Source organism: Panthera tigris, chromosome C2, assembly GCF_018350195.1.
Source record: "Panthera tigris isolate Pti1 chromosome C2, P.tigris_Pti1_mat1.1, whole genome shotgun sequence".
Classification (NCBI taxonomy): domain Eukaryota; kingdom Metazoa; phylum Chordata; class Mammalia; order Carnivora; family Felidae; genus Panthera; species Panthera tigris.
In genome coordinates, this window is record NC_056668.1 from 93626397 (window position 1) to 93650492 (window position 24096).

The 24096-nt window shown below is 39.6% G+C and overlaps 1 protein-coding gene across 6 annotated transcripts in view; it reads left to right on the forward strand.

Moving 5' to 3' along the window:
- The window catches only part of PLD1 (phospholipase D1), a 205451-nt gene that overhangs the window by 131248 nt on the left and 50107 nt on the right, over positions 1 to 24096 (forward strand). For all 6 annotated transcript variants that reach the window (XM_042998977.1, XM_042998978.1, XM_042998982.1 and 3 more), the window contains 5 exons: positions 3720 to 3848; positions 4593 to 4711; positions 6114 to 6227; positions 16746 to 16856; positions 19284 to 19372. In XM_042998977.1, the coding sequence (XP_042854911.1) occupies positions 3720 to 3848; positions 4593 to 4711; positions 6114 to 6227; positions 16746 to 16856; positions 19284 to 19372 (562 nt within the window). The remainder of the gene's footprint in view (positions 1 to 3719; positions 3849 to 4592; positions 4712 to 6113; positions 6228 to 16745; positions 16857 to 19283; positions 19373 to 24096) is intronic.

Consider the following 24096-nt stretch of genomic DNA (forward strand, 5'->3'; position numbering starts at 1 on the left):
CTTGAACGCAAAAGACCATGATGACCTGGGCTCCTAGTGAACCTTACTGGCCGTGGACAGAAATTAGCGTGGAGCCATGTACAAGATCACTATGGGTTAATTAGATAATGCACTAACAGGAGGATCCAAAGAGGGCTCTGTGCTGAGAACAAAGAGCTCAGTGTGGGTCTCCATCTCAAGAACCTTGAGATCGTGACTTGAGCTGAGGTCAGAAGCTTAACTGATTGAGCCACCCAGGTGCCCTGGTAGATGTTATATCTTAGGACACATATGTGCGAAGTGCCAAAAGTGTTTATTTCAGCATGTCAGATGTAGGTGTGGAATGAGGTAGATGCATAGACGTCTATAATTTCTTATTCAAAATTCTAGGGGTCAGATGTGCTTCAGAAATTAGAAGATTCCAGATTTTAGAAAGGTAATGCAATACCTATACTCTATATTATGTTATACTGCTTGCAGGGTCTGGGAAACACCTAAACAGATCATTTATATTTGTGCAACACCAGGTGGGTTAAATAAAGATTATAACTTCTTTTTAGTTCAGGTCAGATTTTGCTAGCAAATGAGCTATGAGAAAACATTTGAATTTTCAGAGCTTTTGGGTTTTGGAATTATGGATAAGAGTTAGTAAATTTTGTGTATACATTGGATTGGTGGGTTACATCTGTACCTGTAATGGAAGGTTTTGAAGATCAGGCTGTGACCTTGAACTTCATCTATCAAATGTCGGAGAATCCCTGGTGGGTGAGGAATGGAGGTGGGATTTGGAGAAGACAGGTGGTGGGGGGTGGGTGGAGAGTTAAGGATGGTGTTTTACTAAGTTACACTACACCACAGAGAGTCTGACTAGCTTGTCCCAGGAATGAAGTGAATGGGAGAAACTTTTTCCAAAGGAAGAATCTGCAGAATTTCAATAGGATTTGGGAAGTGGCGACTGGGAGGTAGGTGGAGAAGAGAGCAAGGAAAAGAAAGGAGCCAAAGTTGATCCTGAGGTTTGAGCTTGAGTAACTATGAACAGAAAGCAGAAATCTCAAGGAAGACTTGATTTTGTGGGAATAATAATGATTCTAGTGTTAAACACATGGTTTTAAGGCCTGGTGGGACAACTGGGTGGAGAAGGTTGAGGGAGGCTTTGGAAGGGGCTGTGGATCTGAGAGCCAAAGGAGAAGGCAGAGCTCGAAGAGCACATTTAGAAGAAGATTAGGGAGAACTTTGTGAAGGAGGAGGGACTAGGAAAGAAGGTCAAGAAGCGGGGGTTGCAGTAATGGTGTAGGGGATGCAGCCTTGGCAGTCAAGAGACCATAAAAAGAAGAGAGGAAGAAGCAAAGCCAGAAGACATGGGTGAAGGGCAGGAAGACACCCTTTCTATGAACTTTACAGCCTGTGTCTGGGCCACTGAGGGATGAGGATTGCAGAAAACTGGCATAAAACCTATGCCAAAGACAAGGCAGGTGCAATTATGAAATCAGCTGGAAGCCAAATGCAGACTGAGGAGGACCCCTCAGATCAGCATGGCTGATGTAAAAAGCCTCTCTTCCTGCTCGTAGGTGCTCATGCACTTCTGGGCAGCAGTCACACTATGAGTCCTTGGCTGTATTGCCTTAATATTTCATTTGTTCTGGGGAAGACTGACTTATTTGGAATAATTTAGGCCATGACTGAAACCAAAAACAAATTTGAATTATGAGCAGGTTGAATCCAATCAGTACCAACACAATTTTCTGAGATGAGAATTTGCTTTGTTTTGTTTTTCTTATCATAACTGATTGTTAGGTGAAAGTTAATTTTTAAACACATGCATGCATATAAATGTTAAGCTTTAGCTTATGTATATATTACCATATATATATATATATATATATATATATATTTTTTTTTTTTTTTTATTTTGGAATTTGACCCATGATTTACCTCATTCTTTGTTCCTGTTTCCTTTCTATCTCTTTTTTTTAAAAAATATAAAATTCCATGCTTATTCTAAAGATTTTACAGGTGAGCAAACAGATTGCCAGTACTTTGGCCTTTCAGTCTCAACAGAGCAGGAAAATAAATCACTGGGAGAAGTCAATAGAATGCTATTTTTAACATTATTTAGTTTTGTTAATATTTAGCACTTTTAAGACATTTTTCTTTTATAGATTATGTCAATAACTTTGAAGGTTAATTATTCAGTTTAAGTTAGAATATTAGCAGTGTGTGTGTGTGTGTGTGGTGATTGTTTAAAAACCTTTGTTCTGCAAGTACGTATTGATTGCCTACTGAATGCCAGGAGCTACACCACGCAGTGAAGGCACACTCTCCACCCCGAAGAGCTTCCAGACTCGTGGGGAGCATCCATGCACAATTGTGTCAGAGAGTCCGAGGCACCAGGGTGTGCAGCTACTGATGGTTCTACGGCAGTGCTAGTAGTAGCCTCACCCTTCTGGGATCTGGGAGGTACCTGTAGGGCAGGTGACAGCTATTGTAGCTCTAGAAAGATGTGGAGTTGAGGATGAGAGGGAGGGAAGGGCATTCCGGACGGGAAGGAATAATGTGCCAACTGTACCAAGACGTAACAAACCACGCCTGTCGAAACACTGGGAGAAATGTGGTGTGCACGAGGCCTGGGTTGGGGAAGAACAAGGGCCAGAAAGGGAGATTGGCATCAGTTTGGGAAGAACCTTCTGTGCACACTCAGCTTTTAGGACCTGACTCCCCATGGGCAGGCAGCAGGTGATCTTAGAATGCTTTTAAGCCAATGGTATGCGTTTTAGAAAGACCATTCTGGGACATGTGGTGGTAGGGGGCTGGTCCGCTCCTCTCACTGGTACGTGCTACCATTTATTCATTCAATGAATAGTTTTGTACCCAGCGTGTTTGTTAAGTGCCTCTTTTGTGCCAAGCGCTGCTTTGTGATTTGTAGTTCTGCTTGTCTTCCTGCTTAGTTGTTTATGTGGCCACCATATCCCATAAATGTACAAACTATTTAAGTCAGAATTTTCATCCTTAAGTAAAATGGTCCCGGCAAAGCTCTTTGTGAAATGCTGCAGTGGGTTGCTGCTTTTGCACCTTATGTGATCATAAGCTCTGTGTGTTCTTGTGATATTTATTATGGATGTCATTTATGATGTTGGGAGTATGGAATGTTAGAGCCAAAGATCTTAGATGCCATCTAGGCCAAATTCTTCCTTTTACATGTAAAGAATTTCTGACCCAAAAAGATGAAGCTCGGTGTCAGTCAGCTTGACAATCCCAGGGCAGGAACAGGGGCTGTGTGCTGATTTGAGGTTCTTGATTCTGAGATGCAAAAGACAAAATTATGTATTGGGCATGCGCCATGTTGGTTGAAGAGAGCCAAGGGCATGACTTCTTCATGGCATCTCCCATTCATGTTTCTCTGCCTGACCTGGCTTTATTGCTCTCTCGTAGTCCCTCTCAGCAAGTTCTTTATTCATGGTTAACTTTGTGAGATGTTCTTCAGTCACCTAGTAGATGGGGAGAAGAACGTTGAATTTCATTGTCAAGTAATGAACCTGGTTATAGCCCCCACTACTCACTAATGGTAAACTCGTATGGATTATGAAACCTCACGAGCCCACAGCCTCAGATAGAATGAACACATGCTACCCTAGTTCCAAGGCTTAAAGATAACAGTTCGGAAGCCTCTAGCCATTCAATAAATGAGACGTGAGCCTCCCTCCCTGGGGCCCACCTGAACACAGTCTCTGCTGCCTTCACAGACACCAGCTCCCTCCGCAGTTTACAGACAGGCATGGGAGAGCTCCATGGGGAAACCAGGTTCTGGCATGGAAAGGACTACTGCAATTTTGTCTTCAAAGACTGGGTTCAACTTGATAAACCTTTTGCTGGTGAGTACCATGGTTGTGGGTGGCTGCTTGTGTTTTGTCTTTTACTTGTCAGCATCTCAGCAAGTATGCATGTACAGGATATAATGTCCTTTATTCTGCTTTGTTTTGTTTTGAATATTTGGTAAAACTTTGGAGACTATGATCCAGTCATATACACAAGGACATTTCCTTGTAAGTATAATAAGAAAAGAGCATGAAACATAGCTTACTGTTTGAAACCTCCAGGTTCCATCAAGGCATATTTGGGGGGTAATAATCTGTAATTCTGCAAGAGGTGACTTCCTTTGTTCTCCTTTTCTGCTTATCATCTTCACCTTCCAGCATTAAAATGACCCATTTTCAGATTATCACTGTGCTTATGTGTCTAAGAGAAGAGAAAGACAGAACTGTATATACAGCCTGAGGTTATTTCAACAGGATTTAGAAGAAAAATGTAATATTAAGTACACAGCCTTAGATAATTTACACCAATTCACATCTTGCCTTGACTAGTGATTATGTTGTACTAAGTGAAATGGAAACCTGTTGGGGGAGGAACTTGGGGGACCGTGCTCCTCAATGTAATAGATAGCTATGTTTTTCTTGGCTATAAAGGTATTGTTCCACCCAAGCCAAGTAATATACGCATAGTGAACGTTACCATGTTTCCTTTTACATATCATGGTTGGGGTGAGTGCTGGAATCAGATGGCTGTGTCTGTGGCACAGAAGTTAGTGATGATCCTTGCCCGGGGCACCTGGGCAGATTTCATTGACAGGCACTCCACTCCCCGGATGCCATGGCATGACATTGCCTCTGCAGTTCACGGGAAGGCAGCTCGTGACGTAGCACGTCACTTCATCCAGCGCTGGAACTTCACGAAGGTACGTGGATGGTTTTATCATGATTCAGTCCATGTGAAGAGAAATAGCCTGGAAGAGGAGGAGCCCAGAGGGTTGGCAAGAAGGGGCCGTGGTGGCCCGTCTGCTCTTCAGTGCCTGGTTGCCAGAGCGCTGGGGTCTGTGGGCAAAAGAAAAAGAAAATGTCCCTAAACTTTCACACCACAGGCAATTTGAAGCACGGAGAGATAGATGCTACTTTCAGGGCCTATTGTGATCTTTTTAACATTTTGGATGCTCAGTGTTGATTAAGCATCTGGTTTGGACTGATGGCCACCTAGAAGGCTGTTGTAGGGGGCAAGGGCCTTGTTGGGAGGAAAGAGCTCGAGCTTTCAAGTCCCTCTCGTCCTGGCATTGTACTGGGTTCATACTGGTCCAGGCTTCTGGAAGGAGATTCTGAGCAAAGGGAAGCAGTGTGAGAAGATAGAGCCGTTTTCCTTTTGTCCAGACTGTGACGTCTTTACTACGCCTTCATTACATAGAGGAAGAACTTAAGTACCTACCATCCTGGTGTCATTAAGCTTCCGTTTTATTTACTATGAATTATGACAAGGCATTAGCATTCTTGATAATTTGGGACAAAATTATTTTATCAACAGCTTAGAGTCTCCCCTTAGTTTTCATTAACGTGAACTTTCGTTTGCATAAACTTGATAACCTCTTAGAAATAATGGAAATATTTTTAACCAAAATTAAGGGAGCATGAATGAATAAATGAAGGGACATTACTTTTAACCTGCTAGTATCTGTGATTGGTTTGGGGATTTCTGTTGCTTATATACTCCATCCCTGGCAGGATAAATTGGTAAGCCCCAAAAACTTTTTAAAAATTATACAACCTTTATCTCAGAAAATCTTTTTTGGGTACTTACGTTAAAAAGTAATTCAACAGGGTAATTTATTTGGACATTGCTTCTAATAATTCTGATAAAATGGGAAATAACTGAAATGCACATTAATAAGAATTTATGACATATGGTTCTTCTATATAATTTTCTTGTGAAATTATTAAAATATAATATACAGTTATACATTGCTGTGACAGGATAGTAAGAAATCAGTTTACAAAAAAAATACAATTTTTGGAATTATATACCTCTATAACTCTAGATTACACTTAGGCTTTCTTTAAAAATATAAAACAGTACATGCCTTACTCCAAAAGGTAAAGGAGGAAGGGAAAAAGGAGTTCTCTGCCACTGGAAAATGGAAAGAGCACAAAAATAAATCATCTATTGCCTCTTCAACTAGAAACATTCACTGTTAACATTTTTCTTTTTCAAATGAATCTTAATTTCTTTTATAATCACAAAAGTAGGGAGGAATGGAGCTATTTTCTCATCTGGATCTTTTTTTTTTTTTTTTAATCTGTTTTTCTTCATTTTAGATAATGAAATCAAAGTATCGGTCCCTTTCGTATCCTTTTCTGCTTCCAAAATCTCAAACAACAGCCCATGAGCTGAAATATCAAGTGCCTGGGTCGGTCCATGCCAATGTACAGGTAAGCCTGGCTTTTCTTTTACACCAAATGCTCCTGGGTAGACTTACTCTTATTAGATCAAGTGCCTAGTACATTGGCTTCATATTTTTCAGTGAGTGCCACTCCAAAACATATCTGAATAGGTCTTGTAAAACTTAGTATTATATTTCCTGTTTAAAAATCTATTCCATTTATCCTCTTTTTAGAGCTCTTTTATAAATATGATCAATGCACATTTTTCCTTCCTCAGCACATGTTACATCTGTCACTCGTCTTTTATTCTATACTGTAGCGTGTTCATCATTATCTTTACATGTCCATCTTATTTCATCTGTATTATCAGTTTCTTTAGTGACACACTCATGTCCTTTATGCCTCTGTTCCTCCCACTGTAGCTGTCTTAGAGTCTTACACATGGTAGGTGATTGATAATTTTCTCAGCTGATATAAAACAATCATTAGGAAGCATGTCCCTTATGTGAGAGTGTCTCACAGAAAGCATATTCATTCTTTTTTTTGATTATTTTTTTAATGTTTATTTAATTTTGAGAGGAAGAGAGAGCATGAGCTGGGGAGGGGCAGAGAGAGAAGGAGACCCAGAATCTGAGGCAGGCTCCAGGCTCTGAGTTGTCCGCACAGAGCCCGATGCAGGGCTTGAACCCGCGAACCGTGAGATCATGACCCGAGCTGAAGTCAGATGCTTAACTGACTGAGCCACCCAGGTGCCCCAAAAGCATGTGCATTCTTAATCTATATAATCTTTCATACATAAGCTGTAAAAACATCAAATGCTCAAAAAAATTTATATTTCTGTCTTTTTGCTTCTTCTTTTTTTTAATATGTTTGATATTATCACTGGTGGGTTGCAAAATGACTTAAAAGGGTTAATCAATCTGGAATAACTCACCTACTTTTACAAAATATGTTTAAAAGTTTCTTTGTCCTCCATTTATAACATTTGCTATAAAGGGCCTGGTTTTGGTTCCCTCAAAAATGTTTTAAGTTTACATGTAAATGAAGAAATCTTTATGTCACAAGGATTCTAATAAATGTGTTCGTAATTGGAAAATGAGGAAATAAATAGCCGTAGAAAAGGCCAGTCAAGGAAAGGCTTGTCCTGTAATTCCTCCTGAAGTGACTCTAGCAACCTGACATGCAGTAAACCTGGGACTGATACCAGTTAAGCACCAGGAATGTGGCTGACACTTCATATCTAAGAAGCTAATTATAGGTCAGTCTAATTTTAGTTCCCTAATTAACCAAAAGCCTTTTAGAGGCGTTTTTAATAGAACATGGAATTTGCTTATTGGAGTCGCATAATTTTACTATATCCCATCTAGCCATCTCAAATTACAAATTGGAAAATTAAGACCCAGTGGGGCTAGGGGACTTGTCTAGGGTCACCAGCTAGTTGGTCGCCAGTAGAGTCGGAGCTTGAAATCCTGTTATGGTCCATTGTTACCCCAGCTCAAGTAAATGAGATCATCAGGGGCAGAGCTCGGATGGGCCACCTTTGGCATTGCTTTTTGTTCAAGGTCATCACTATCAGCATCAAAAGTATTGTTTAAGTAAAGATCCAACAGTCTGCTCCTGGCATCGCTAATGTGGATTTATAGAATCTGGACATGGACTCTAGTGAATATGATTATATATATGAATGAAATGCCTAAATTAGTTACTTTGTACTATATACAAGTAGAGGTATTTGTATTTAAGAAGTAAAAAGACTTTCAGGCCATAGATCAAATAATAGAACCATCAAAAAGATAAGCCACTTGAGAGAATATTTAGTTATCCCAGGCTATAGGAGACAACTAATTTAAGCTTAGAGGCACAGATATATATATGCATTCATATGTAAGTTAATGAATATTTTATGAACCTGTTTAATTTTATTCTACTTGGAGGGAAGAATTACCCATGCTATAAGATAAAATAGCCTTCATGTTAAGAAAATAAGATAATTTAATTTAAGATTTGAGACGGCATTAAAATTGACTCAGTGATCAACTTATCAAAGTCAGCAGATGCTAATTAAGCATCTGTTAAAAAGGAATTTCTGGGAATTGTACATTTTTGTGATCAGCAAAGGAAGTTTTATCCAATGTTGCATGTACCTACATCTTCTATCCCTCGTTAAAGCCCTGTTTTACATATTCTCATCTGGTCCCCCCAGCAAGGTAGATAGTTACTCTGCATGGTCTAGTCTATAAAATGTCTCCCTTAAGTCACTTCTCTGCATCACTGGATATGGTGTTAGAGATGGGGCTGGATCCGTGATATCTCCTGATACGCTTGTATGTTCATCCTCAATCTGCTCTGGTTGGCCTGGACTCAGAAACCTGTAAAGCCAATTGATTTGAAAGGAAGTCCACCAAGACTTACTCATTAATTCATTTATTCAGGCAACATATGTTTATTAAGTGCCATCTGTTTGCACAGTGAAGTCATCAATGCATACTTGAGTGCTGAGGAAGACAAAAGTTCTCTGCCTCTGGAAACATAGTTAGCTGAGGGAGAGAAAGCTGCCACGTGGAAATATTCAGTTAACAATGCTAGGTGTGGCCTAGGACTAAATGCCAGCCTGAGAGTTCGGCAGTAAGAGTGAGAGAACCATGTGGGTGTCTCCTGTAAGGGATAAGCCTGCCTGCTCATCCATGGGGGAACTGACTGCTGCAGGCCATTTGCTCTTGAAGACGGAGTAGATAAAGTTGAGGTGGCATCAGGCCAGATTAGGGATGCCCTGGACTACTGACTTGGTTAATTTGGACCCGATCCTGGAGGCATAAATGAACTTTGGAACTTATTTTTCATCCAGGGAGAAGCACGATACAGGAATGCTTTATGAAAATTAACTTAGATCAGAATCTTACAAACCCAGTTTTACTCGTGAAATGCTAATAGCTCTTCCACAAAAAAAAGATTCCATGGACAGATAAGTTTTTGCAGATTTTTCAAACCCAGGATTTCTTAGTGCCTTTGTTATGCTAATATGCAGCATGGAATCACTAGGAATGAATGTGCTGTGAGAAAATTCCCAAGCTAAATTGCCAGAGGATCTCTCTCATTTTGTCACATGTCTATTTCCATCTCTGAACAAACACACTTTGGGACCTAAAGTTTTTACATGGGAAGAACTTAGATTAGAAAGAGAGCGGAAGCAAGGAGACCAGGAAGGAGGCTGTGACTTTCATTCTAGCATCTACAAAGTTTGCATTTATAAATTCGTGTTCCTTTTCTTAAAGAGGACTCCCCCCACAATTTCAAGTGTTAGAACTCACAAAACCTGGGTCTCTACTGGCTGCCAAGAGTTGTTTTTCAGACCTGCCAAAATAAGTTCAATTGTGAAAACAGTGGACACAGCCAGACAGTGCAACTTTTTGAAGTCAGGAAAGTCTGAGATGACCAGAAACCAAAAAAAAGAAAAGAAGTGACCCTGCTCCGTTTCTCCTTTCCCGTAAAGTTCTGACCACGGTGTTGTTTCACTTCACATTTACTGTCTCTAAACGTTATTCATCTTGTCTAGACATTATTGTTTTCAAGTCATGAGTGTATGGAGCTTAGAGGCCAAAAGCAATAATCTGGCTGAATCCCTGGTTTTCCAGAGAACCCAGGAGGGAGCCAGGAGATAGGACCTGGTTGTGAAGTAGGCAACTTGATTTTTTTTTTTAATTGAAAAAAAAAATTTTAATGTCTATTTATTTTTGATAGAAAGAGAGAGAGGGACACAGAGCAGGAGCGGGGGAGGGGCAGAGAGAGAGGGAGACACAGAATCCAAAGCAGGCTCCAGGTTCTGAGCTGTCCACACAGAGCCCGACGTGGGGCTCGAACCCATAAACTGTGAGATCATGACCTGAGCCAAAGTCAGATGCTTAACTGACTGAACCACCCAGGCACCCCAGCAACTTGATTTTTAAAGGGTTTATTGTCCTATTTCTAGACCCTCCACTCTCTCAGCTATTGTGTGGCAGTAGCCATATAACTTACATACTCTTGGTTGAGAAATTTAACACTGTTTAATAAAGTTCTTTCTTAGGGCTATTCTTTTTAAACTTTTTTTTTTAATTTTTTTAATGTTTATTTATTTTTGAGACAGAGAGAGAGACAGCGCATGAATGAGGGAGGGTCAGAGAGAGAGGGAGACACAGAATCTGAAGCAGGCTCCAGGCTCTGAGCTATCAGCACAGAGCCCGACGCGGGGCTCGAACTCATGGACTGTGAGATCATGACCTGAGCTGAAGTCAGTCGCTTAACCGACTGAGCCACCCAGGCGCCCCTAAACTTTTTATTTAATGTTTGTTTCTGAGAGAGAGGGAGAGAAGAGACTGAGCATGAGCAGGGGAGGGGCAGAGAGAGAGGGAGATAGGGAATCTGAAGCACGCTCCAGGCCCTGAGCTGTCAGCACAGAGCCTGATGTGGGGCTCAAACTCGTGAGCTGCGAGAGCATGACCTGAGCCAAAGTTGGATGCTTAACTGACTGAGCCATAGGGCTATTCTTTTTAACAAATTTTAATATGATTTCTAACATAGTTTATTGTTCATAATATAATTTAGAGACCACAAGGTTAATTAACTCAAAGGGAGCAAGGGGCTGGAGCAAGGGGAAGAGGTAGAATCTAGAGTCAGACTGTGCGCAAAGCCTAGATTTGCTACATGCTAGCTGTGCAACCTTGGGAAAATACTTCACATCTCTGCTTGCATTTTCTTCATCAATAAAACAGAGACAATAATAGTATCTGCTTCATAGGGTGGTGATGATGGCTAAATAGGCAAACCCATGCAAACTACTTAGAGGAAGTGCGCTCATTGTGGATTATATCGATACTACCTTCGGTGTTCAAGCTTTCCCTAGTGTTTTCAAGACTTTGGAACAAAGAAGTTGACATTTTTCTGGATGGGTCGCTAGGCTACTTCTGGATACAAAGTCTTTATACCATATATTTATTGAAGGGGAGAGAAGCATTTGACATAATGAAGTAGATAAATAATAGGGGCAATTTGTGTTTTTTATTGGAAAAAGGGAACCCGATTATTTAATTTTTTTGACACACAATCATTGGGTTCAACCATCCTTGGTGATTCCACACCAGCCCTGACACATAGCCGTTACAGAAGGCTTGCCACAGCCTGCCCAGGAGACTGGAGCCAGGCCTGCCCCCACCAACACAGATTTCTGCTACCGAAAAAAAAAGGAGAGGCGAGGGGAGGCGAGGGGAGGCGAGGGGAGGCGAGGGGAGGCGAGGGAAGGGAAGGAAGAAAGGAATTCATGCTGACTTCAGCAACTTCCACCAGCACTTTTAGAATAACCTTGGGTGTTTCCCCTCAGAGCTGGGCATTCTCAGAAGCCTGCCAAGAACATTGAGAGAAGACAAAGCAGGAGAAAGGCATGGGGCAGAGATTTGGAGGAAAGACAGTTCTGAAACTGCTTATGCATAGACTGTATAAAAGAACTTGTTTTCCCCCTAAAAAGAACAAACTAGATTCCTGAATGCTATCACTGCCACTTCAGGTAAATGACCTAGACAGAAGACATTCAACATGTCTATTAAGGTAAAAGAAAAAGCCTGATGCCAAATTGGCATCAATATGGAATCAATGTAGGGAACAATCTTTTTTTATTAAATTGGGCAGCTTCGTGCAGAAAAGCTATCCCTTAGACAGTCATTGTTGAGAAGTCCTGCCAAATTGAGGGAAATAATTCCACTGGAGTTAGGTCTTTGATCTCTTTGTCTGTTAAAAAATATATTAAACAGAAAAGAAACTAAACAGGCAAGTGTGAATGACATCCAAATTATATTACTGGAAAAATGAGTTTCTGCACTTGGGGAGAATAGCCAAATGACTCTCCAAAGGCTGTCAATGTAGGAATCAATGTAGATTTCAAAGGACCACAAGATGTTTTGTATTGTGAAAAAATAAAGTAGGTAGGTGAGGATAAAAAGAAAGCCACTTAACTTACTTCTAAGGCAGTTTCCTAACATGGAAGCTGTTTTCCATTTATGGACTGGGTCTTCATGCAGTAGCATTTCTGTACTTGCTACTTGGCTGGAGAAACCCCATGAGAGGGGAATGTTTACTCCCTGTCCAGTACTGCATTGAGCTTTTTGAGGATTATCTCCTTCGATACCGGAAGGAAGAGCCTGATAGTATGAGGCAAATTCTTGAACTAATTCCTATTTCTTGGTGCTCCTGGCCTGCTGTGCCCTCAGTATAGACTGGCAGAGTGAGGGCCAACAGTCTGAGTGCCTCCCTGGTCTCCTGGCCCAGGCCACCAGTGACTTCTGCTTGAGACACATATGAAAAGTGCTCTGGTCCTAGCAGTCTCTGGTCCATGATTGACTTGGGAGTTTAGGGAAATAAAAAGAAATTAAGATATGTGCTGAATTTATAGGGAAGCAAAGCATAATAGTAAGAGAAAAGCAACTTGGGACAAATACTAAGGAAGTTTTGAAAGTTTTCCTTCAAGAAGAGACTTCTGTATATTCAGCTTAGGCCCACTGTATATAAGGGGATCAGGGCTTGTGGATAAAGAGAGGGTTATCTATCTGTCTGTCTGTCTGTTTGTCTGTCTTTACAAAGTGATTCCACCATTCTGTACATTACTCAGTACTCACCGTGATAACTATGGTCACCATCTATCGCTGAACAACATTATTACAGTATCATTGACCATATGTGACTTATTTATTTTATAATTAGAAGTTTGACCTCTTAATCCCCTTCACCTATTTCACCTGAGAAGACTATCTTTAAAGCTAAAAAAATAGGACATGGTACAATGGAAAATAACTGGGTCTAGTTACGGTTTTGAGGCTAAAACATAAAATTAGAAATATGCTCTTTTTATATACTTTAAAATTGTGTATTAAAACTTGAGGTTTCAAAAGTGAGGGTTAGATTCACTTTTAATCTAACCCTAGATTAAACATACATTCTCAGTATGTACTTGGGGTGGGGAGTAAGATGAGGCCCATTTCTGCATGTGTGAGCAAGGGTTTGAGGCTTGTCTCCGTTACATTGGTTTAAGACAAAAATGCAGGCCAAGTTGGTCAGATCAGTTAAGAAAAAGGGGAAGAGTAAATCTTAAATTTAACACAGAAGGGTCAGTCACAATGTGTTTGACCTATGTGGCTGTTTATAAGCTTTCTAGACCATCAAGCGTTTCAAGCGGCCAAGCCGATTTATAGATTACCTCAGGGTCCCTGGTTCAGGGGTAGAGGCAGGACCAAAGGGAAATCTGTGTTTTTAGTTTTTTTGTGGTGATAGATTTTAACTAATTAGGATAATAGTAAATGAATATTAATCCCAAGTTATTTTTTCTCTGTATCACTTGAAAGATATGTTCAAGTTTAATACAAAATGATGACTTGTTAAAGTTAGATGAGTTTTCAGGGTGAGAAAACAATGCAGGTTTGGACTCCGATAATCGAATTGGTAATGCGGAACCCCCCTGTGTAGGGGGGCAGCCTCCACATGCTGAGGTTTAATAGGCATTAGGGGGTTCCCCTCCACCTTGCTTACGCTGTCCTTCACGTTCTTCTTTTGGCTTACAAACATACTTATTTTCGGGGCACCTGGGTGGCTCAGTCGGTTGAGCGTCAAACTTTGGCTCAGGTCATGATCTCATAATTTGTGAGTTCGAGCCCCGTGTTGGGCTTTCTGCTGTCAGTGTGGACCTGCCTTGGATCCTCTGTCCCCCTTCCTCTCTTGGCACCCCCTCTCAAAAAGAAATGAACATTACAAAAAACAAATATGTTGATTTTAAACATTTAAAGGCCTCCATGAACGGAAACATTTACCATTACTTTCACAGGAAAGATGGTAAACACATGACCTGCATACATTGCCTTCGTGGCAGCCACTGGCCATCAACCTTAGCTTCCCTCCCCAGTGTGTCTGGTTCCAAGGGAGACTCTTTTCAGCATAATTGTCCAGGAAGCCACTTTAATTAGACTTGAACCCTATTTGGCACTCTTATATCTTATGTTAATGGTTTGTTAAATCTTTGAATCAGGGCAAATTTTGAGAGTGAGAAAGGAAAGAAAAGTATAAGGTTTCAGGATTTGAGGGGAAGACTGAGAAGTTACCACCAAGGATGGTATATAAATTTTGCCTGGAAGTTTTTAGAGGTAGAAATCCCATACATCAAATAAATACTATGTGCCACATACCTACTTCTTTTTGTGTTTGTTATGCCATTTATTTTTTTACCCAGTAGCTGTGGGTGTGGGGATGGGAGGAAGGGAGGGAGGGAGAGAGAGAGAGACAGAGACAGAGACAGAGAGACAGAGAGATATCTCATATCTCAGTTGTACAGTGGAGGAAACTGAGTCTCCCTGATATTAAAATGACTTGTTCAAGGGGAAAAAGCTAGTAAGGGCAGAGGTGTAACACAGATCTCCAGATTTCCTATCTGTCCAGTATACTCTGCAATTTCATACATTGTTCCCAGAGTTATATAGAATCAAATCATTATGTGTAGCGTAAGAATCTTGTCAAGGTAGCCTGCATTTTCAGGGCTATGCCCCTTAGCAACAAAATTCAACATAAGTTTGAGTGGACTCACAATGGAAACTTCTATTTGTTCAACACTGTGTTATTTATACTGAGGGACAATAATGCAGTTCCTTAGAGATTATGAATCAAGGTATTTTCCCCGTGTGGATCATATTTATTTAAATTTTCCTTAGGAGTTTTTTTTTTTTTTTTTTTTTTTTTTTAAAGAGAGAAAGAGTGAGAGCAAGTGGGCAGGGGAGAGAGACAGGGAGAGAGAGAGAGAATTCCAAGCCAGGTTCCACTGCCAGTGCAGAGCCTTTGCAGGGCTTGAACTCACGAACCATGAGATCATGACCTGAGCTGAAATCAAGAGTGGGACGCTTCACCGACTGAGCCACCCAGGTGTCCCCATTATGAGTTTTCTTTTGAGATATTTGCCTGTTGCTGTTCACAATTAAATTTTCCAACTGTACGTATTCATCTGATAAAATTAAGTACATGTTTCGAGGAAAACTATTTTGTAATAAATACCTCATAGTAAATAAAGGAATAACATTTTGAGGATAACATAATCGATGATGTTAGTAAGTACTAGTTTGAATTTAGTGTTATAGAGGCAATTTTTAAAGCTATTGATTAGATCAAGAATTTTACCAACTTTTATATATAACAGACATAAAACCAATTATGTACTAGATTGCTTTATACATTCCTAATAATGTGGAGCCATTCTTTTATTTTCAATTTCAGTTGACCTCATGAGAGACAGTTTCAATATTCATTTCAAATCAGGAGGAGGAAATAGTGATTCTTCTGCAATGTCATGCTACTGCTCAAGGAAGTAGTAATAAGTATCTATTTACTGGGCACCTACTGTATGCTCAACATAATATTTATTGAGCACCTACTGTATGCTCAACATAATATTTATTGAGCACCTACTGTATGCTCAACATAATATTTATTGAGCACCTACTGTATGCCTAACATTGTACTGCAGTCATAGTTAGAATGCTGGAAAAGTGACCAACAGTGGTTCTTAGTGCTGCAGGTTTGCATGTCCTCCAGACCACCCTCCTGTGCACAGCCCCAGTGTACTGTCCAGCGTCTCTGACATGATCTGCCAGAGCTCAAATGCATCCTCTAACGTTCTAATTAATAATAGCAATACCACATGCTAGGTAACAGGCCTCCTGCACACTTCTCAGAGATTCATTTCATCCTCTCCACAACCCTATAAAATAGATATTCAACTTAATAAAACAGAAATATGAGGCACCAGGAGGTTGAGAAACTTGACCAGGATCAAAGCTACAAAGTGGTTGGGCTAAGCTTTGAACTAGCTGATCCCACTAGGTATCAGCGTACTTAACACATACTCAGGCACCTGAGCTGGAAGCTCTTGATGTAATCCAGGTGAGAGCAAGTGAGTGTCTGAATAGAGGGAGACAGTAGGACTGAGAAAGATGAACAATGAAGAAGCACACCAAGAATCAGACAGCCGATTAAAGCCGCAGTCAAGATTATATATCTAAATGAATCTATTGGCATTTTAAAAGGTATTAATCTGAGCACTATTTGGGGAAAAAGGAATCAGCACATTATCATGTCAGATCTAGGGTGACTATATCACATGACTCAAACCAGGACGCTTTGGAGAGTAACGGTGGTACTATTAATAAATAGTAATTGTGGAACCATCATGGAAAAAGAATACCAATGGTCACCCTACTCATAGCCCCCAAAAGAGCTACTTTTAAAAGACTCTTGGTAGAAACCACACTTTGTGGTTTGCAGTGTTGACAAAATAATTCTGGGTGGAGGAGGATATTTTCAGGATTTGATTTCTAGCTGGGCTCCTTCCTTATGGATTATGTCCAAGGACCAGTTTCCCACCCATCTACTCTACTTGGCCCACACATGACACCCACGCCACTCACACACAATCATTCGGTTGTGTAGAAGAAAAAGGATTGATTTCATTGTATTAACACATCTGGTGTCATCTCAGTTGTTTACTCATTTCTGATTGCTGCCTTACAGTTGCTCCGCTCTGCTGCTGATTGGTCGGCTGGTATAAAGTACCATGAAGAGTCCATCCATACTGCTTATATCCATGTGATAGAGAACAGCAAGCACTATATCTACATAGAGGTAAGTCCTGCTCATGTAAACTAGTAGGACAACCTGCCTTCCCATAAATAGCTCACAGACACCGCAGGGTCCCCAAACTCAGGATCTGCTACATTAATCAGCCTATGTTGAGATATGAATTCAGGTAACCTGAATTTTTACCTCCCCAGCATACCTGACATTCACTTTGTGTTTTCATTAACTCAGGACTCTAATAGGAGTCCCCCAAGTCCCCCAAAATGTATCAACTCACTATGATATTATTAGCCAGAAATACCATAACATGGATGAGTACATTTTTTACTTGTCTTGAGTTGGAGGGTCCAAGTGTAAGGCGTGTGCTGCTTCAGGAGAGCACATACAAGGGTAATTTGGAAAAATGGAGACCACTGGATGCCTCTGGTTTGGCGATATTGGAATAGGGAGAGTGTAAGGAAAGGAACATAGAAAAGGAAGATGTGAGAATATTGAAGGCATGTACCACTTTCTTCAGTCCTCTATGAACCATTTAAAAATTTTGTCAGATGCCAGAGTTTGTGTTCAGAGAATAGGAGAAAATCTAGAGACACTGGGTTTAGATTGGGAACCTTAACTCAACTTCAAAGTAGATATAAAGCTAGCTCAGAGCATGTAGAAAATCCTGAAAAAAAAAAGTCACGATAATGTCAAAGTAAGTCAGAGCACATCTTTCGTCTTTATTTTAGTCTTGTCTTTCCCATTGAACTTTTTTTTTCTTTTGTAATATGTGGAGGGAGATGAGTTTCCTGGAGAAAATCATCCTAACCCTATATTCCTTCCCATTGAGTCTGGGCCTCTGCCTTCCATGCAGTGACTACTCACTAAGGGTGAGTAGGAGAGAATTAGACCTCTATTTATTTCATAGTCCTGGAGAAAGAGAAGTTGATTACAAATATTAGCAGGCCAAATGCAATACAGTATTCTGGATGGGACTATGCAACAAAAAAAGGACTCTGAATATCAAAGTCTGGAGCTTTGTATTAATACTAATACAATTAGTATTATTAATTTCAACAATTATACCATAACAATATAAGATATTAATGGCTGCCTCATCCATTACCCAGAATCCTTTTGCTTTATCTCTTTTTAGTAGCATTAAGTCAGCCTTTCTTATTAATGCTACCACAGTCTTAAATGAGGTCAGTAATGCCATGTGGATGCACATGGCTGTGGACACAAACCTTGTAATGAACACCTCTAGCAGAGGTAAGTGGTTGGCATTTTCCCTGCTCTCCCCAAAAAGGAAGAACAGGCCATGGCATGTGGCCATGTTTACAGCTGAGGAATGCTGAGCCTCTCTGTAATATGAATTCAGAAAAACAAACATGGTTTGGTTGCCGCTGAAATTTTTATTTGATGCCTTAAGGGGAAACGGATTCTCAAATGAATTCCCGCACAATGTCTTCTGGTAAGTTTGTCTTATGGAGGCAGTTTACAGACTTCTGTACTTAAGTATAAAAACACGTAAACTAGTAAAAGTGATGATGTTGCAAAGGGATGATAACCATAGCTTGAGTCATTGCTTATATGTCTCTTTAAGATGATTAGCAAAGATTACTTTGTGATGATTAGACTTAGAAATCACAAATATATTACAACAGTGTATATAAATATGTAGTGGTGATAATATTTGTACCTAATTACTAACATCCCCTTTATGCAGCAACTAAATCTTTTATACCAATATGATGATAATGTCTTGCCCTAGTTTTTTAGTAAAAATTTTAAAGAATATTTTATAGGTAAATGAATAGTATAGATTACTTAAGCAAAAAGGAAAAATATTTTTTTCCGTTTTATTGGTTTATTTATATATATGAAACGTACTTGTGAAAGAGATTTGAAGCTACTTAAAATAGATGTTCGGAAATAATAAGAGAGCCAAACAAATGAGACAAGGCAAGAGAAGATACTAGGAGATAATAGAGGATGGATGGAGAAAATTAGACCAGGATTCTGCCGTCTACCCTGCTGGAAAGGTAAACTTAGCACGAAACTGAATGCTTACCAATATAGGATTTTAAATCGTGAGCATTTGCACAATACATATATCTATAAACCTAATATCCCTATTGATTAAATTTGGAATGTTCCTCCCTTTCTCAAAATGTAAGTGACAAAGAATTCACATGATGAAATACTAGTGCAGCCTCCCATTTGACTAAGGTATTAGATGTGGTGTTACATAGACGTGCATGAGACCCAGAGTTGAGAAGAGGCTTCTCTTATTCTCGGCGTCATTTACTTTTCTAAATGATTTTAGTAATAAGAACATGTCTGCTATATGAAAAATTTTTTTGTAATATCAATGTAGTGTTCGTAATATAGCACACTGTCCATATATATATATATATATATATATTTTTTTTTTTTTTTTTTTTTTTACTAAGATAAGAATGACTTATAGGATCACTCTATTTCTCGTAGAACCAGTTTTTCATAAGTTGTGCTGATGACAAAGTTGTGTTCAACAAGATAGGTGATGCCATTGCTCAGAGGATCCTGAAAGCTCACAGGTAACATTTTGGCATTTTGGTAAAAGTGGTTACTGCAAATGATTCTTGCATTTACTACTAAAATGACTTTTGAAAGCCCATTTTAAAATACTGTCTTTTCCTAGCAGGCATAAATTGGGGTCAGCTAGCAGTAGGTTATTGGTTCCTTCAGTCTGATTTCAGTGGCTGAGAATTTTGAGTCCATTTTTGAAGGAATCTGAATTCTTCCAGGGCACAGTCATTTTTTCCTGGCCAGTCTCTTTCCCACGCCGTTAGACTTGTGATTTGATTTATTTAATGGCAGACAGTTACTGTGTTCACTTAAAAATCAAAGCAAAATAGTCATCATATTTTTCCATGAGTTATATTTAAATTCTGGCTACCCTCTGTCCTATTTCTTCAGCTCATGGGATTATTTTTAAAATAGCAGTGTTTTAAGGTATGACCACACAATCCACCCACTTAAAGTGTACAATTCAGTGATTTTTAGTATACTTTTAGTATACTTAGTTTTAGAACATTTCATCACCCCAGAAAGAAACCCTTTATTTATTAGCAGTCACTACCTAATTCCCCTTATCTTATCCCCTTGCAACCACTGAACTATTTTCTTTCCCTATAGATTTGCCTGGTCTGGGCATTTCATATTAAATGGAATCATACAGTATATGGTCTTTGTGACTGACTTCTTTCACTTAATTTAATGTTTCCAAGACTCATCTATGTTATAGAATGTTATCAGTATTTCATTTATATTTATTGCCAGGTAATATTCCATTTTCTGGATATACCACATTCTATTTATCCATTTGGGATGTTTCCACTGTTTGGCAATTGTGATTAATGCCGCTATAAACATCGTGTATTAGTTTTTATGCAGATATATCTTTATTATTCTAGGGGTAGAATTGCAGGGTTATATGGAAATTCTATGCTGAACATTTTGAGAAACTGCCAGAATATTTTCAAAAACAGCTACACCATTTTATGTTTCCATAGTGTATGAGGGCTCCAATGTCTGTATCACTGCCAGTAATTACTATCCTCTCTGTTTTTTATTATAACCATCTTAATAGGTGTGAAATGATATCTCATTGTGGGTTTGGTTTGAATTTACCTAATGACTAATGAATGATGTTGAGTATTTTTGTTTGTTTGTTGGCCATTCTGTGTATTATCTCTGGATAAATAGATATTCAGATTTCTTGGCCATTTTTTAATTAGGTTGTCTTTTTATTGTTGAGTTGTGAGAGTTCTCTTATGTATTCTAGATACAAGTGTCCTATCAGATTTATGATTTGCAAGTATTTTCTCCTATTCAGGCTGTTTTCTTTTCTACTTTCTTCATACTACCTTTTTTTTTTTTCATACTACCTTTTGAAACACAAGTTTTTCATTTTGATAAAGTCTAGTTGATCTGTTTTTTCTTTTGTCACTTCTGCTTTGGTGCCAGGGCTACAAAATCACTGCCTAATCCAAGACCATGAAGACTTAACACCTCTCTTCTTCTGAGGATTTTGTAATTTTAGCCCTTACACTTAGGTCTTTGATTCATTTTGAGTTACTTTTCATACATGATGTGAGGTAGGGGTCCAACTTCGTTCTTTTGCACAGGAATATTCACTTGTTCCAGGGCCGTTTGTTGAAAAGACTGTTCTTTCCCCACTGAATTGTCTTGGCTCCCAGACTGCTTCTTTTTACGGCTGATTTTAATTCTGTGTAGAAGCAGCAAAATACACAGACAAACAATACCATTACATTTTATTATTTCAACTCATTAAACACAGGCAGTAGAGAATGGTAAGTACATACACATTTGGGAATTCAAACATTTTTGTACTTTGAGCATAACATGGTACTTTAATATCCTCTTTTTAAACATAGTATGTGGGGGTTTTTAGATCTAAGAACATTTGATAACTGTAACTACCAGTATTTTATATGATTTATGGTTTATATTTATACTGTTACTGAATCTTCACAAATACTCTTCAAAGTAGATCATATAGTCTTGTTGTTGTTATTGTTGTTGCCGTCCCCATTTGTAGAGTTAAAAACTAAGATTCAAGAGGTGATGTGGCTGGACTAAGCCACTAACAACAATAGGCAAACATGGCTTTAAGCTCAAGTCTTTGGACTGCCAAGCCAGTGCCTTCTCCCATACCACGTAACTTCAGTTCATTGCCAGATAGATTTGAGACCCCTAAAGGGTTGCCACCTAAGTGGGTTGGGCCTTTATGTCCCCTCTTCCCATTAAACCAGTCATCAGGTACAGGCCCACTCGAGGAACATGACCTTGGGTTAGGCAGGTCCCTTTGACCAAGGAGTGCAAATCCCGGAGAAGGACTTCACTGTGAGTGAGTAGTCAGCAGCCAGCACTCTCCATGATAAGGGAGTGCTGTCTTGAGCCCATGGTGAGGGCATTTAGGCAGCACACCACAGTACCCACCACATCCTGCAAGGTATACCGTAGATCTCGCCATTTACTACACGTCAAAATCACCATTTGACTTTTACAAAAATCTAGGGAGCTGGACTCCATCCAGAGTTGCTGGGTCAGAATTTCCTGGAGTGGGGCCCAGGCACTTGTATTTCATAATGGTCCACAGGTAACTCCAGGGCAAAGTCAAGACGGCTCAGTACTCACCTAGAACAGCACATATAGCCAGCATAAACATTGATGATCTGTGCTTTTACAGGTGACTTCTATCTTTTGCCTTCTCATATACTTTTTTTTTTTTAAGAAAGTTACCATGGCATCTGTTTCTGAGATAACTTAAAATTGGCTTGTTTACAGTTAAACGTAACCGCATACACCAAGATTTCTTGCATCATGCCAGTCTCTCAATTCTGTGGGTCAATTTATGTCTAATTTACAAAATTAAATTATTCTGTTAACTCTTGCATTTCATTGATGCAGGAATATCCGCTTTATCTATAAAGCGCATTTGACAAAAGAGAAAAATATTTTTTTTCATGAAATTGATATAAGTCGCAGAAATCCATTAAGTTGACAAATGAGCTCACTGGGCCGAGCAGCGAGTGGTGAATATTGTAACGGTGATCAGTTAATAAGGAGACTGGGCTGAATCTCAGCTTCACTCATCTGAGTTATTAGTTCCCTACAGTACATGTGTTAATAAGTACCTACAAGATTTGTTTTCAAAGGCTTTGGGAACCTGAAAGAACATTTTTCTTTACCATATTAATTTGTCTTTAAAAATCTGGACTTCTTCTAAAATCACAGTATTTCAGGACTGTAAAGAACTTGCAGTTATTTTCTGATTGACTATTTCCCAGTGATCCTATGAGCTGCTTCTGAAAGGAATGGGGATCTGTAGTGAGAGAGCATTGTAGGGTAGCATCTGCTGCAGATTGTATCTCACACTTGGAAGTTCACAGAGCACGTTAAAGATGCAATTTCAAGCCTACTCTGTAGAAAACGAGCAGTGAGTCCGTTGAATTGCATATTAACTGTGTGTTATTTAGCTCTGATGTCTCAGTGGTCTCCCTTTCTTTGACAGTCACATTTTAAAGGGTATGGATGTTGCACATAAAATTTTTCGTGGCTATCCATATGTATCCTGGAAATATATTTTACGTTTCCCCCCTTCTCTGTATCTCCACATTATTGTTCATCTCCTGTGTTCATTGTAGCTATAGAATATATTTTCATTTAATAATTTCAAGTCTGTGACCTTGTATTCTTAGGAAAGGGAGGGGTGGGATTAAAAGGCTCATCTTGCAGCCTGCCTGCAATGGGGCTCCCTGCTTTCACTGAGGGCCACGGTGTACCATGCCCAAGTTCACCCCCTTTCTTCCTTCATTGACTTCTCTGTGCTCCACTCTTCTGAGACTCCAAACTACCCTGCCAAGGTCACATGCCTAGCAACAAGTATAATTTTGGCTGTTGGAAAAAGAATAGAATAAAGCACAAAGCAGATGGAGGGAAATGACAGCATTCAGCCAGGCCTGACCAAGGAACACAGGCTCTCTTCCAGGTCCCTCCCACCCTGGAAAGATCAGAGTCTTTGAATTGCCAACTCCCTCAACTGAGCTGAGACTTTATTTTTCTGCCAGTGCTGGACTCCAGGGAACACCAATTCCCTGTTGTGAGTTCTCTGCTTTCCTCACTTCCTCCTGGTTCCTTCTCAACAGCTATAATTCTTTGCAGAAATAGGTTTTTACAAAGCTTTCACGCTCTGATCCATGACCTAGAGCCTCAGAACATTGCTCATTCCATGGTGAACTGAGAGTAGCTATGGGAATCTCTGCAGAAATCAAAAGATCTGCTCTAATTAGTAAAACTGTCTTGGCTCCCAACCCGCTGGAAGCCCGTCTTTAACAACTCAAATCTGACTGGAGGTCAGGGAGAAGAAATCATTATCTGTTGTCTAAAGTCAACAGGTGTATGCCATATTTGAAGAAGCCAAGAGAAAGAGCTGGAACTGACTGATCCAGGTAGAAATTTTGCGTGCCCTGAATGAATTGTTTCTGAGGATGAAACAGTTTTGCTTACGGAAACTTGACATGCATAATCCTGCTGCCTTGACAAACAGGAAGCGAGGGAGTGCATTTTGCACAGTTATCAACAGAGTTGATACATACAGTGAAGACAGGCAATGGATTTAACGCCTCAGCATTTTCATATTAAACTGCAGTGAGAGATACAATCTTACACTACATTGAAAAATACCCAATTTTGAAAACTGTTCAAATTCTTCATGCTTCCTCTAACTATAGAG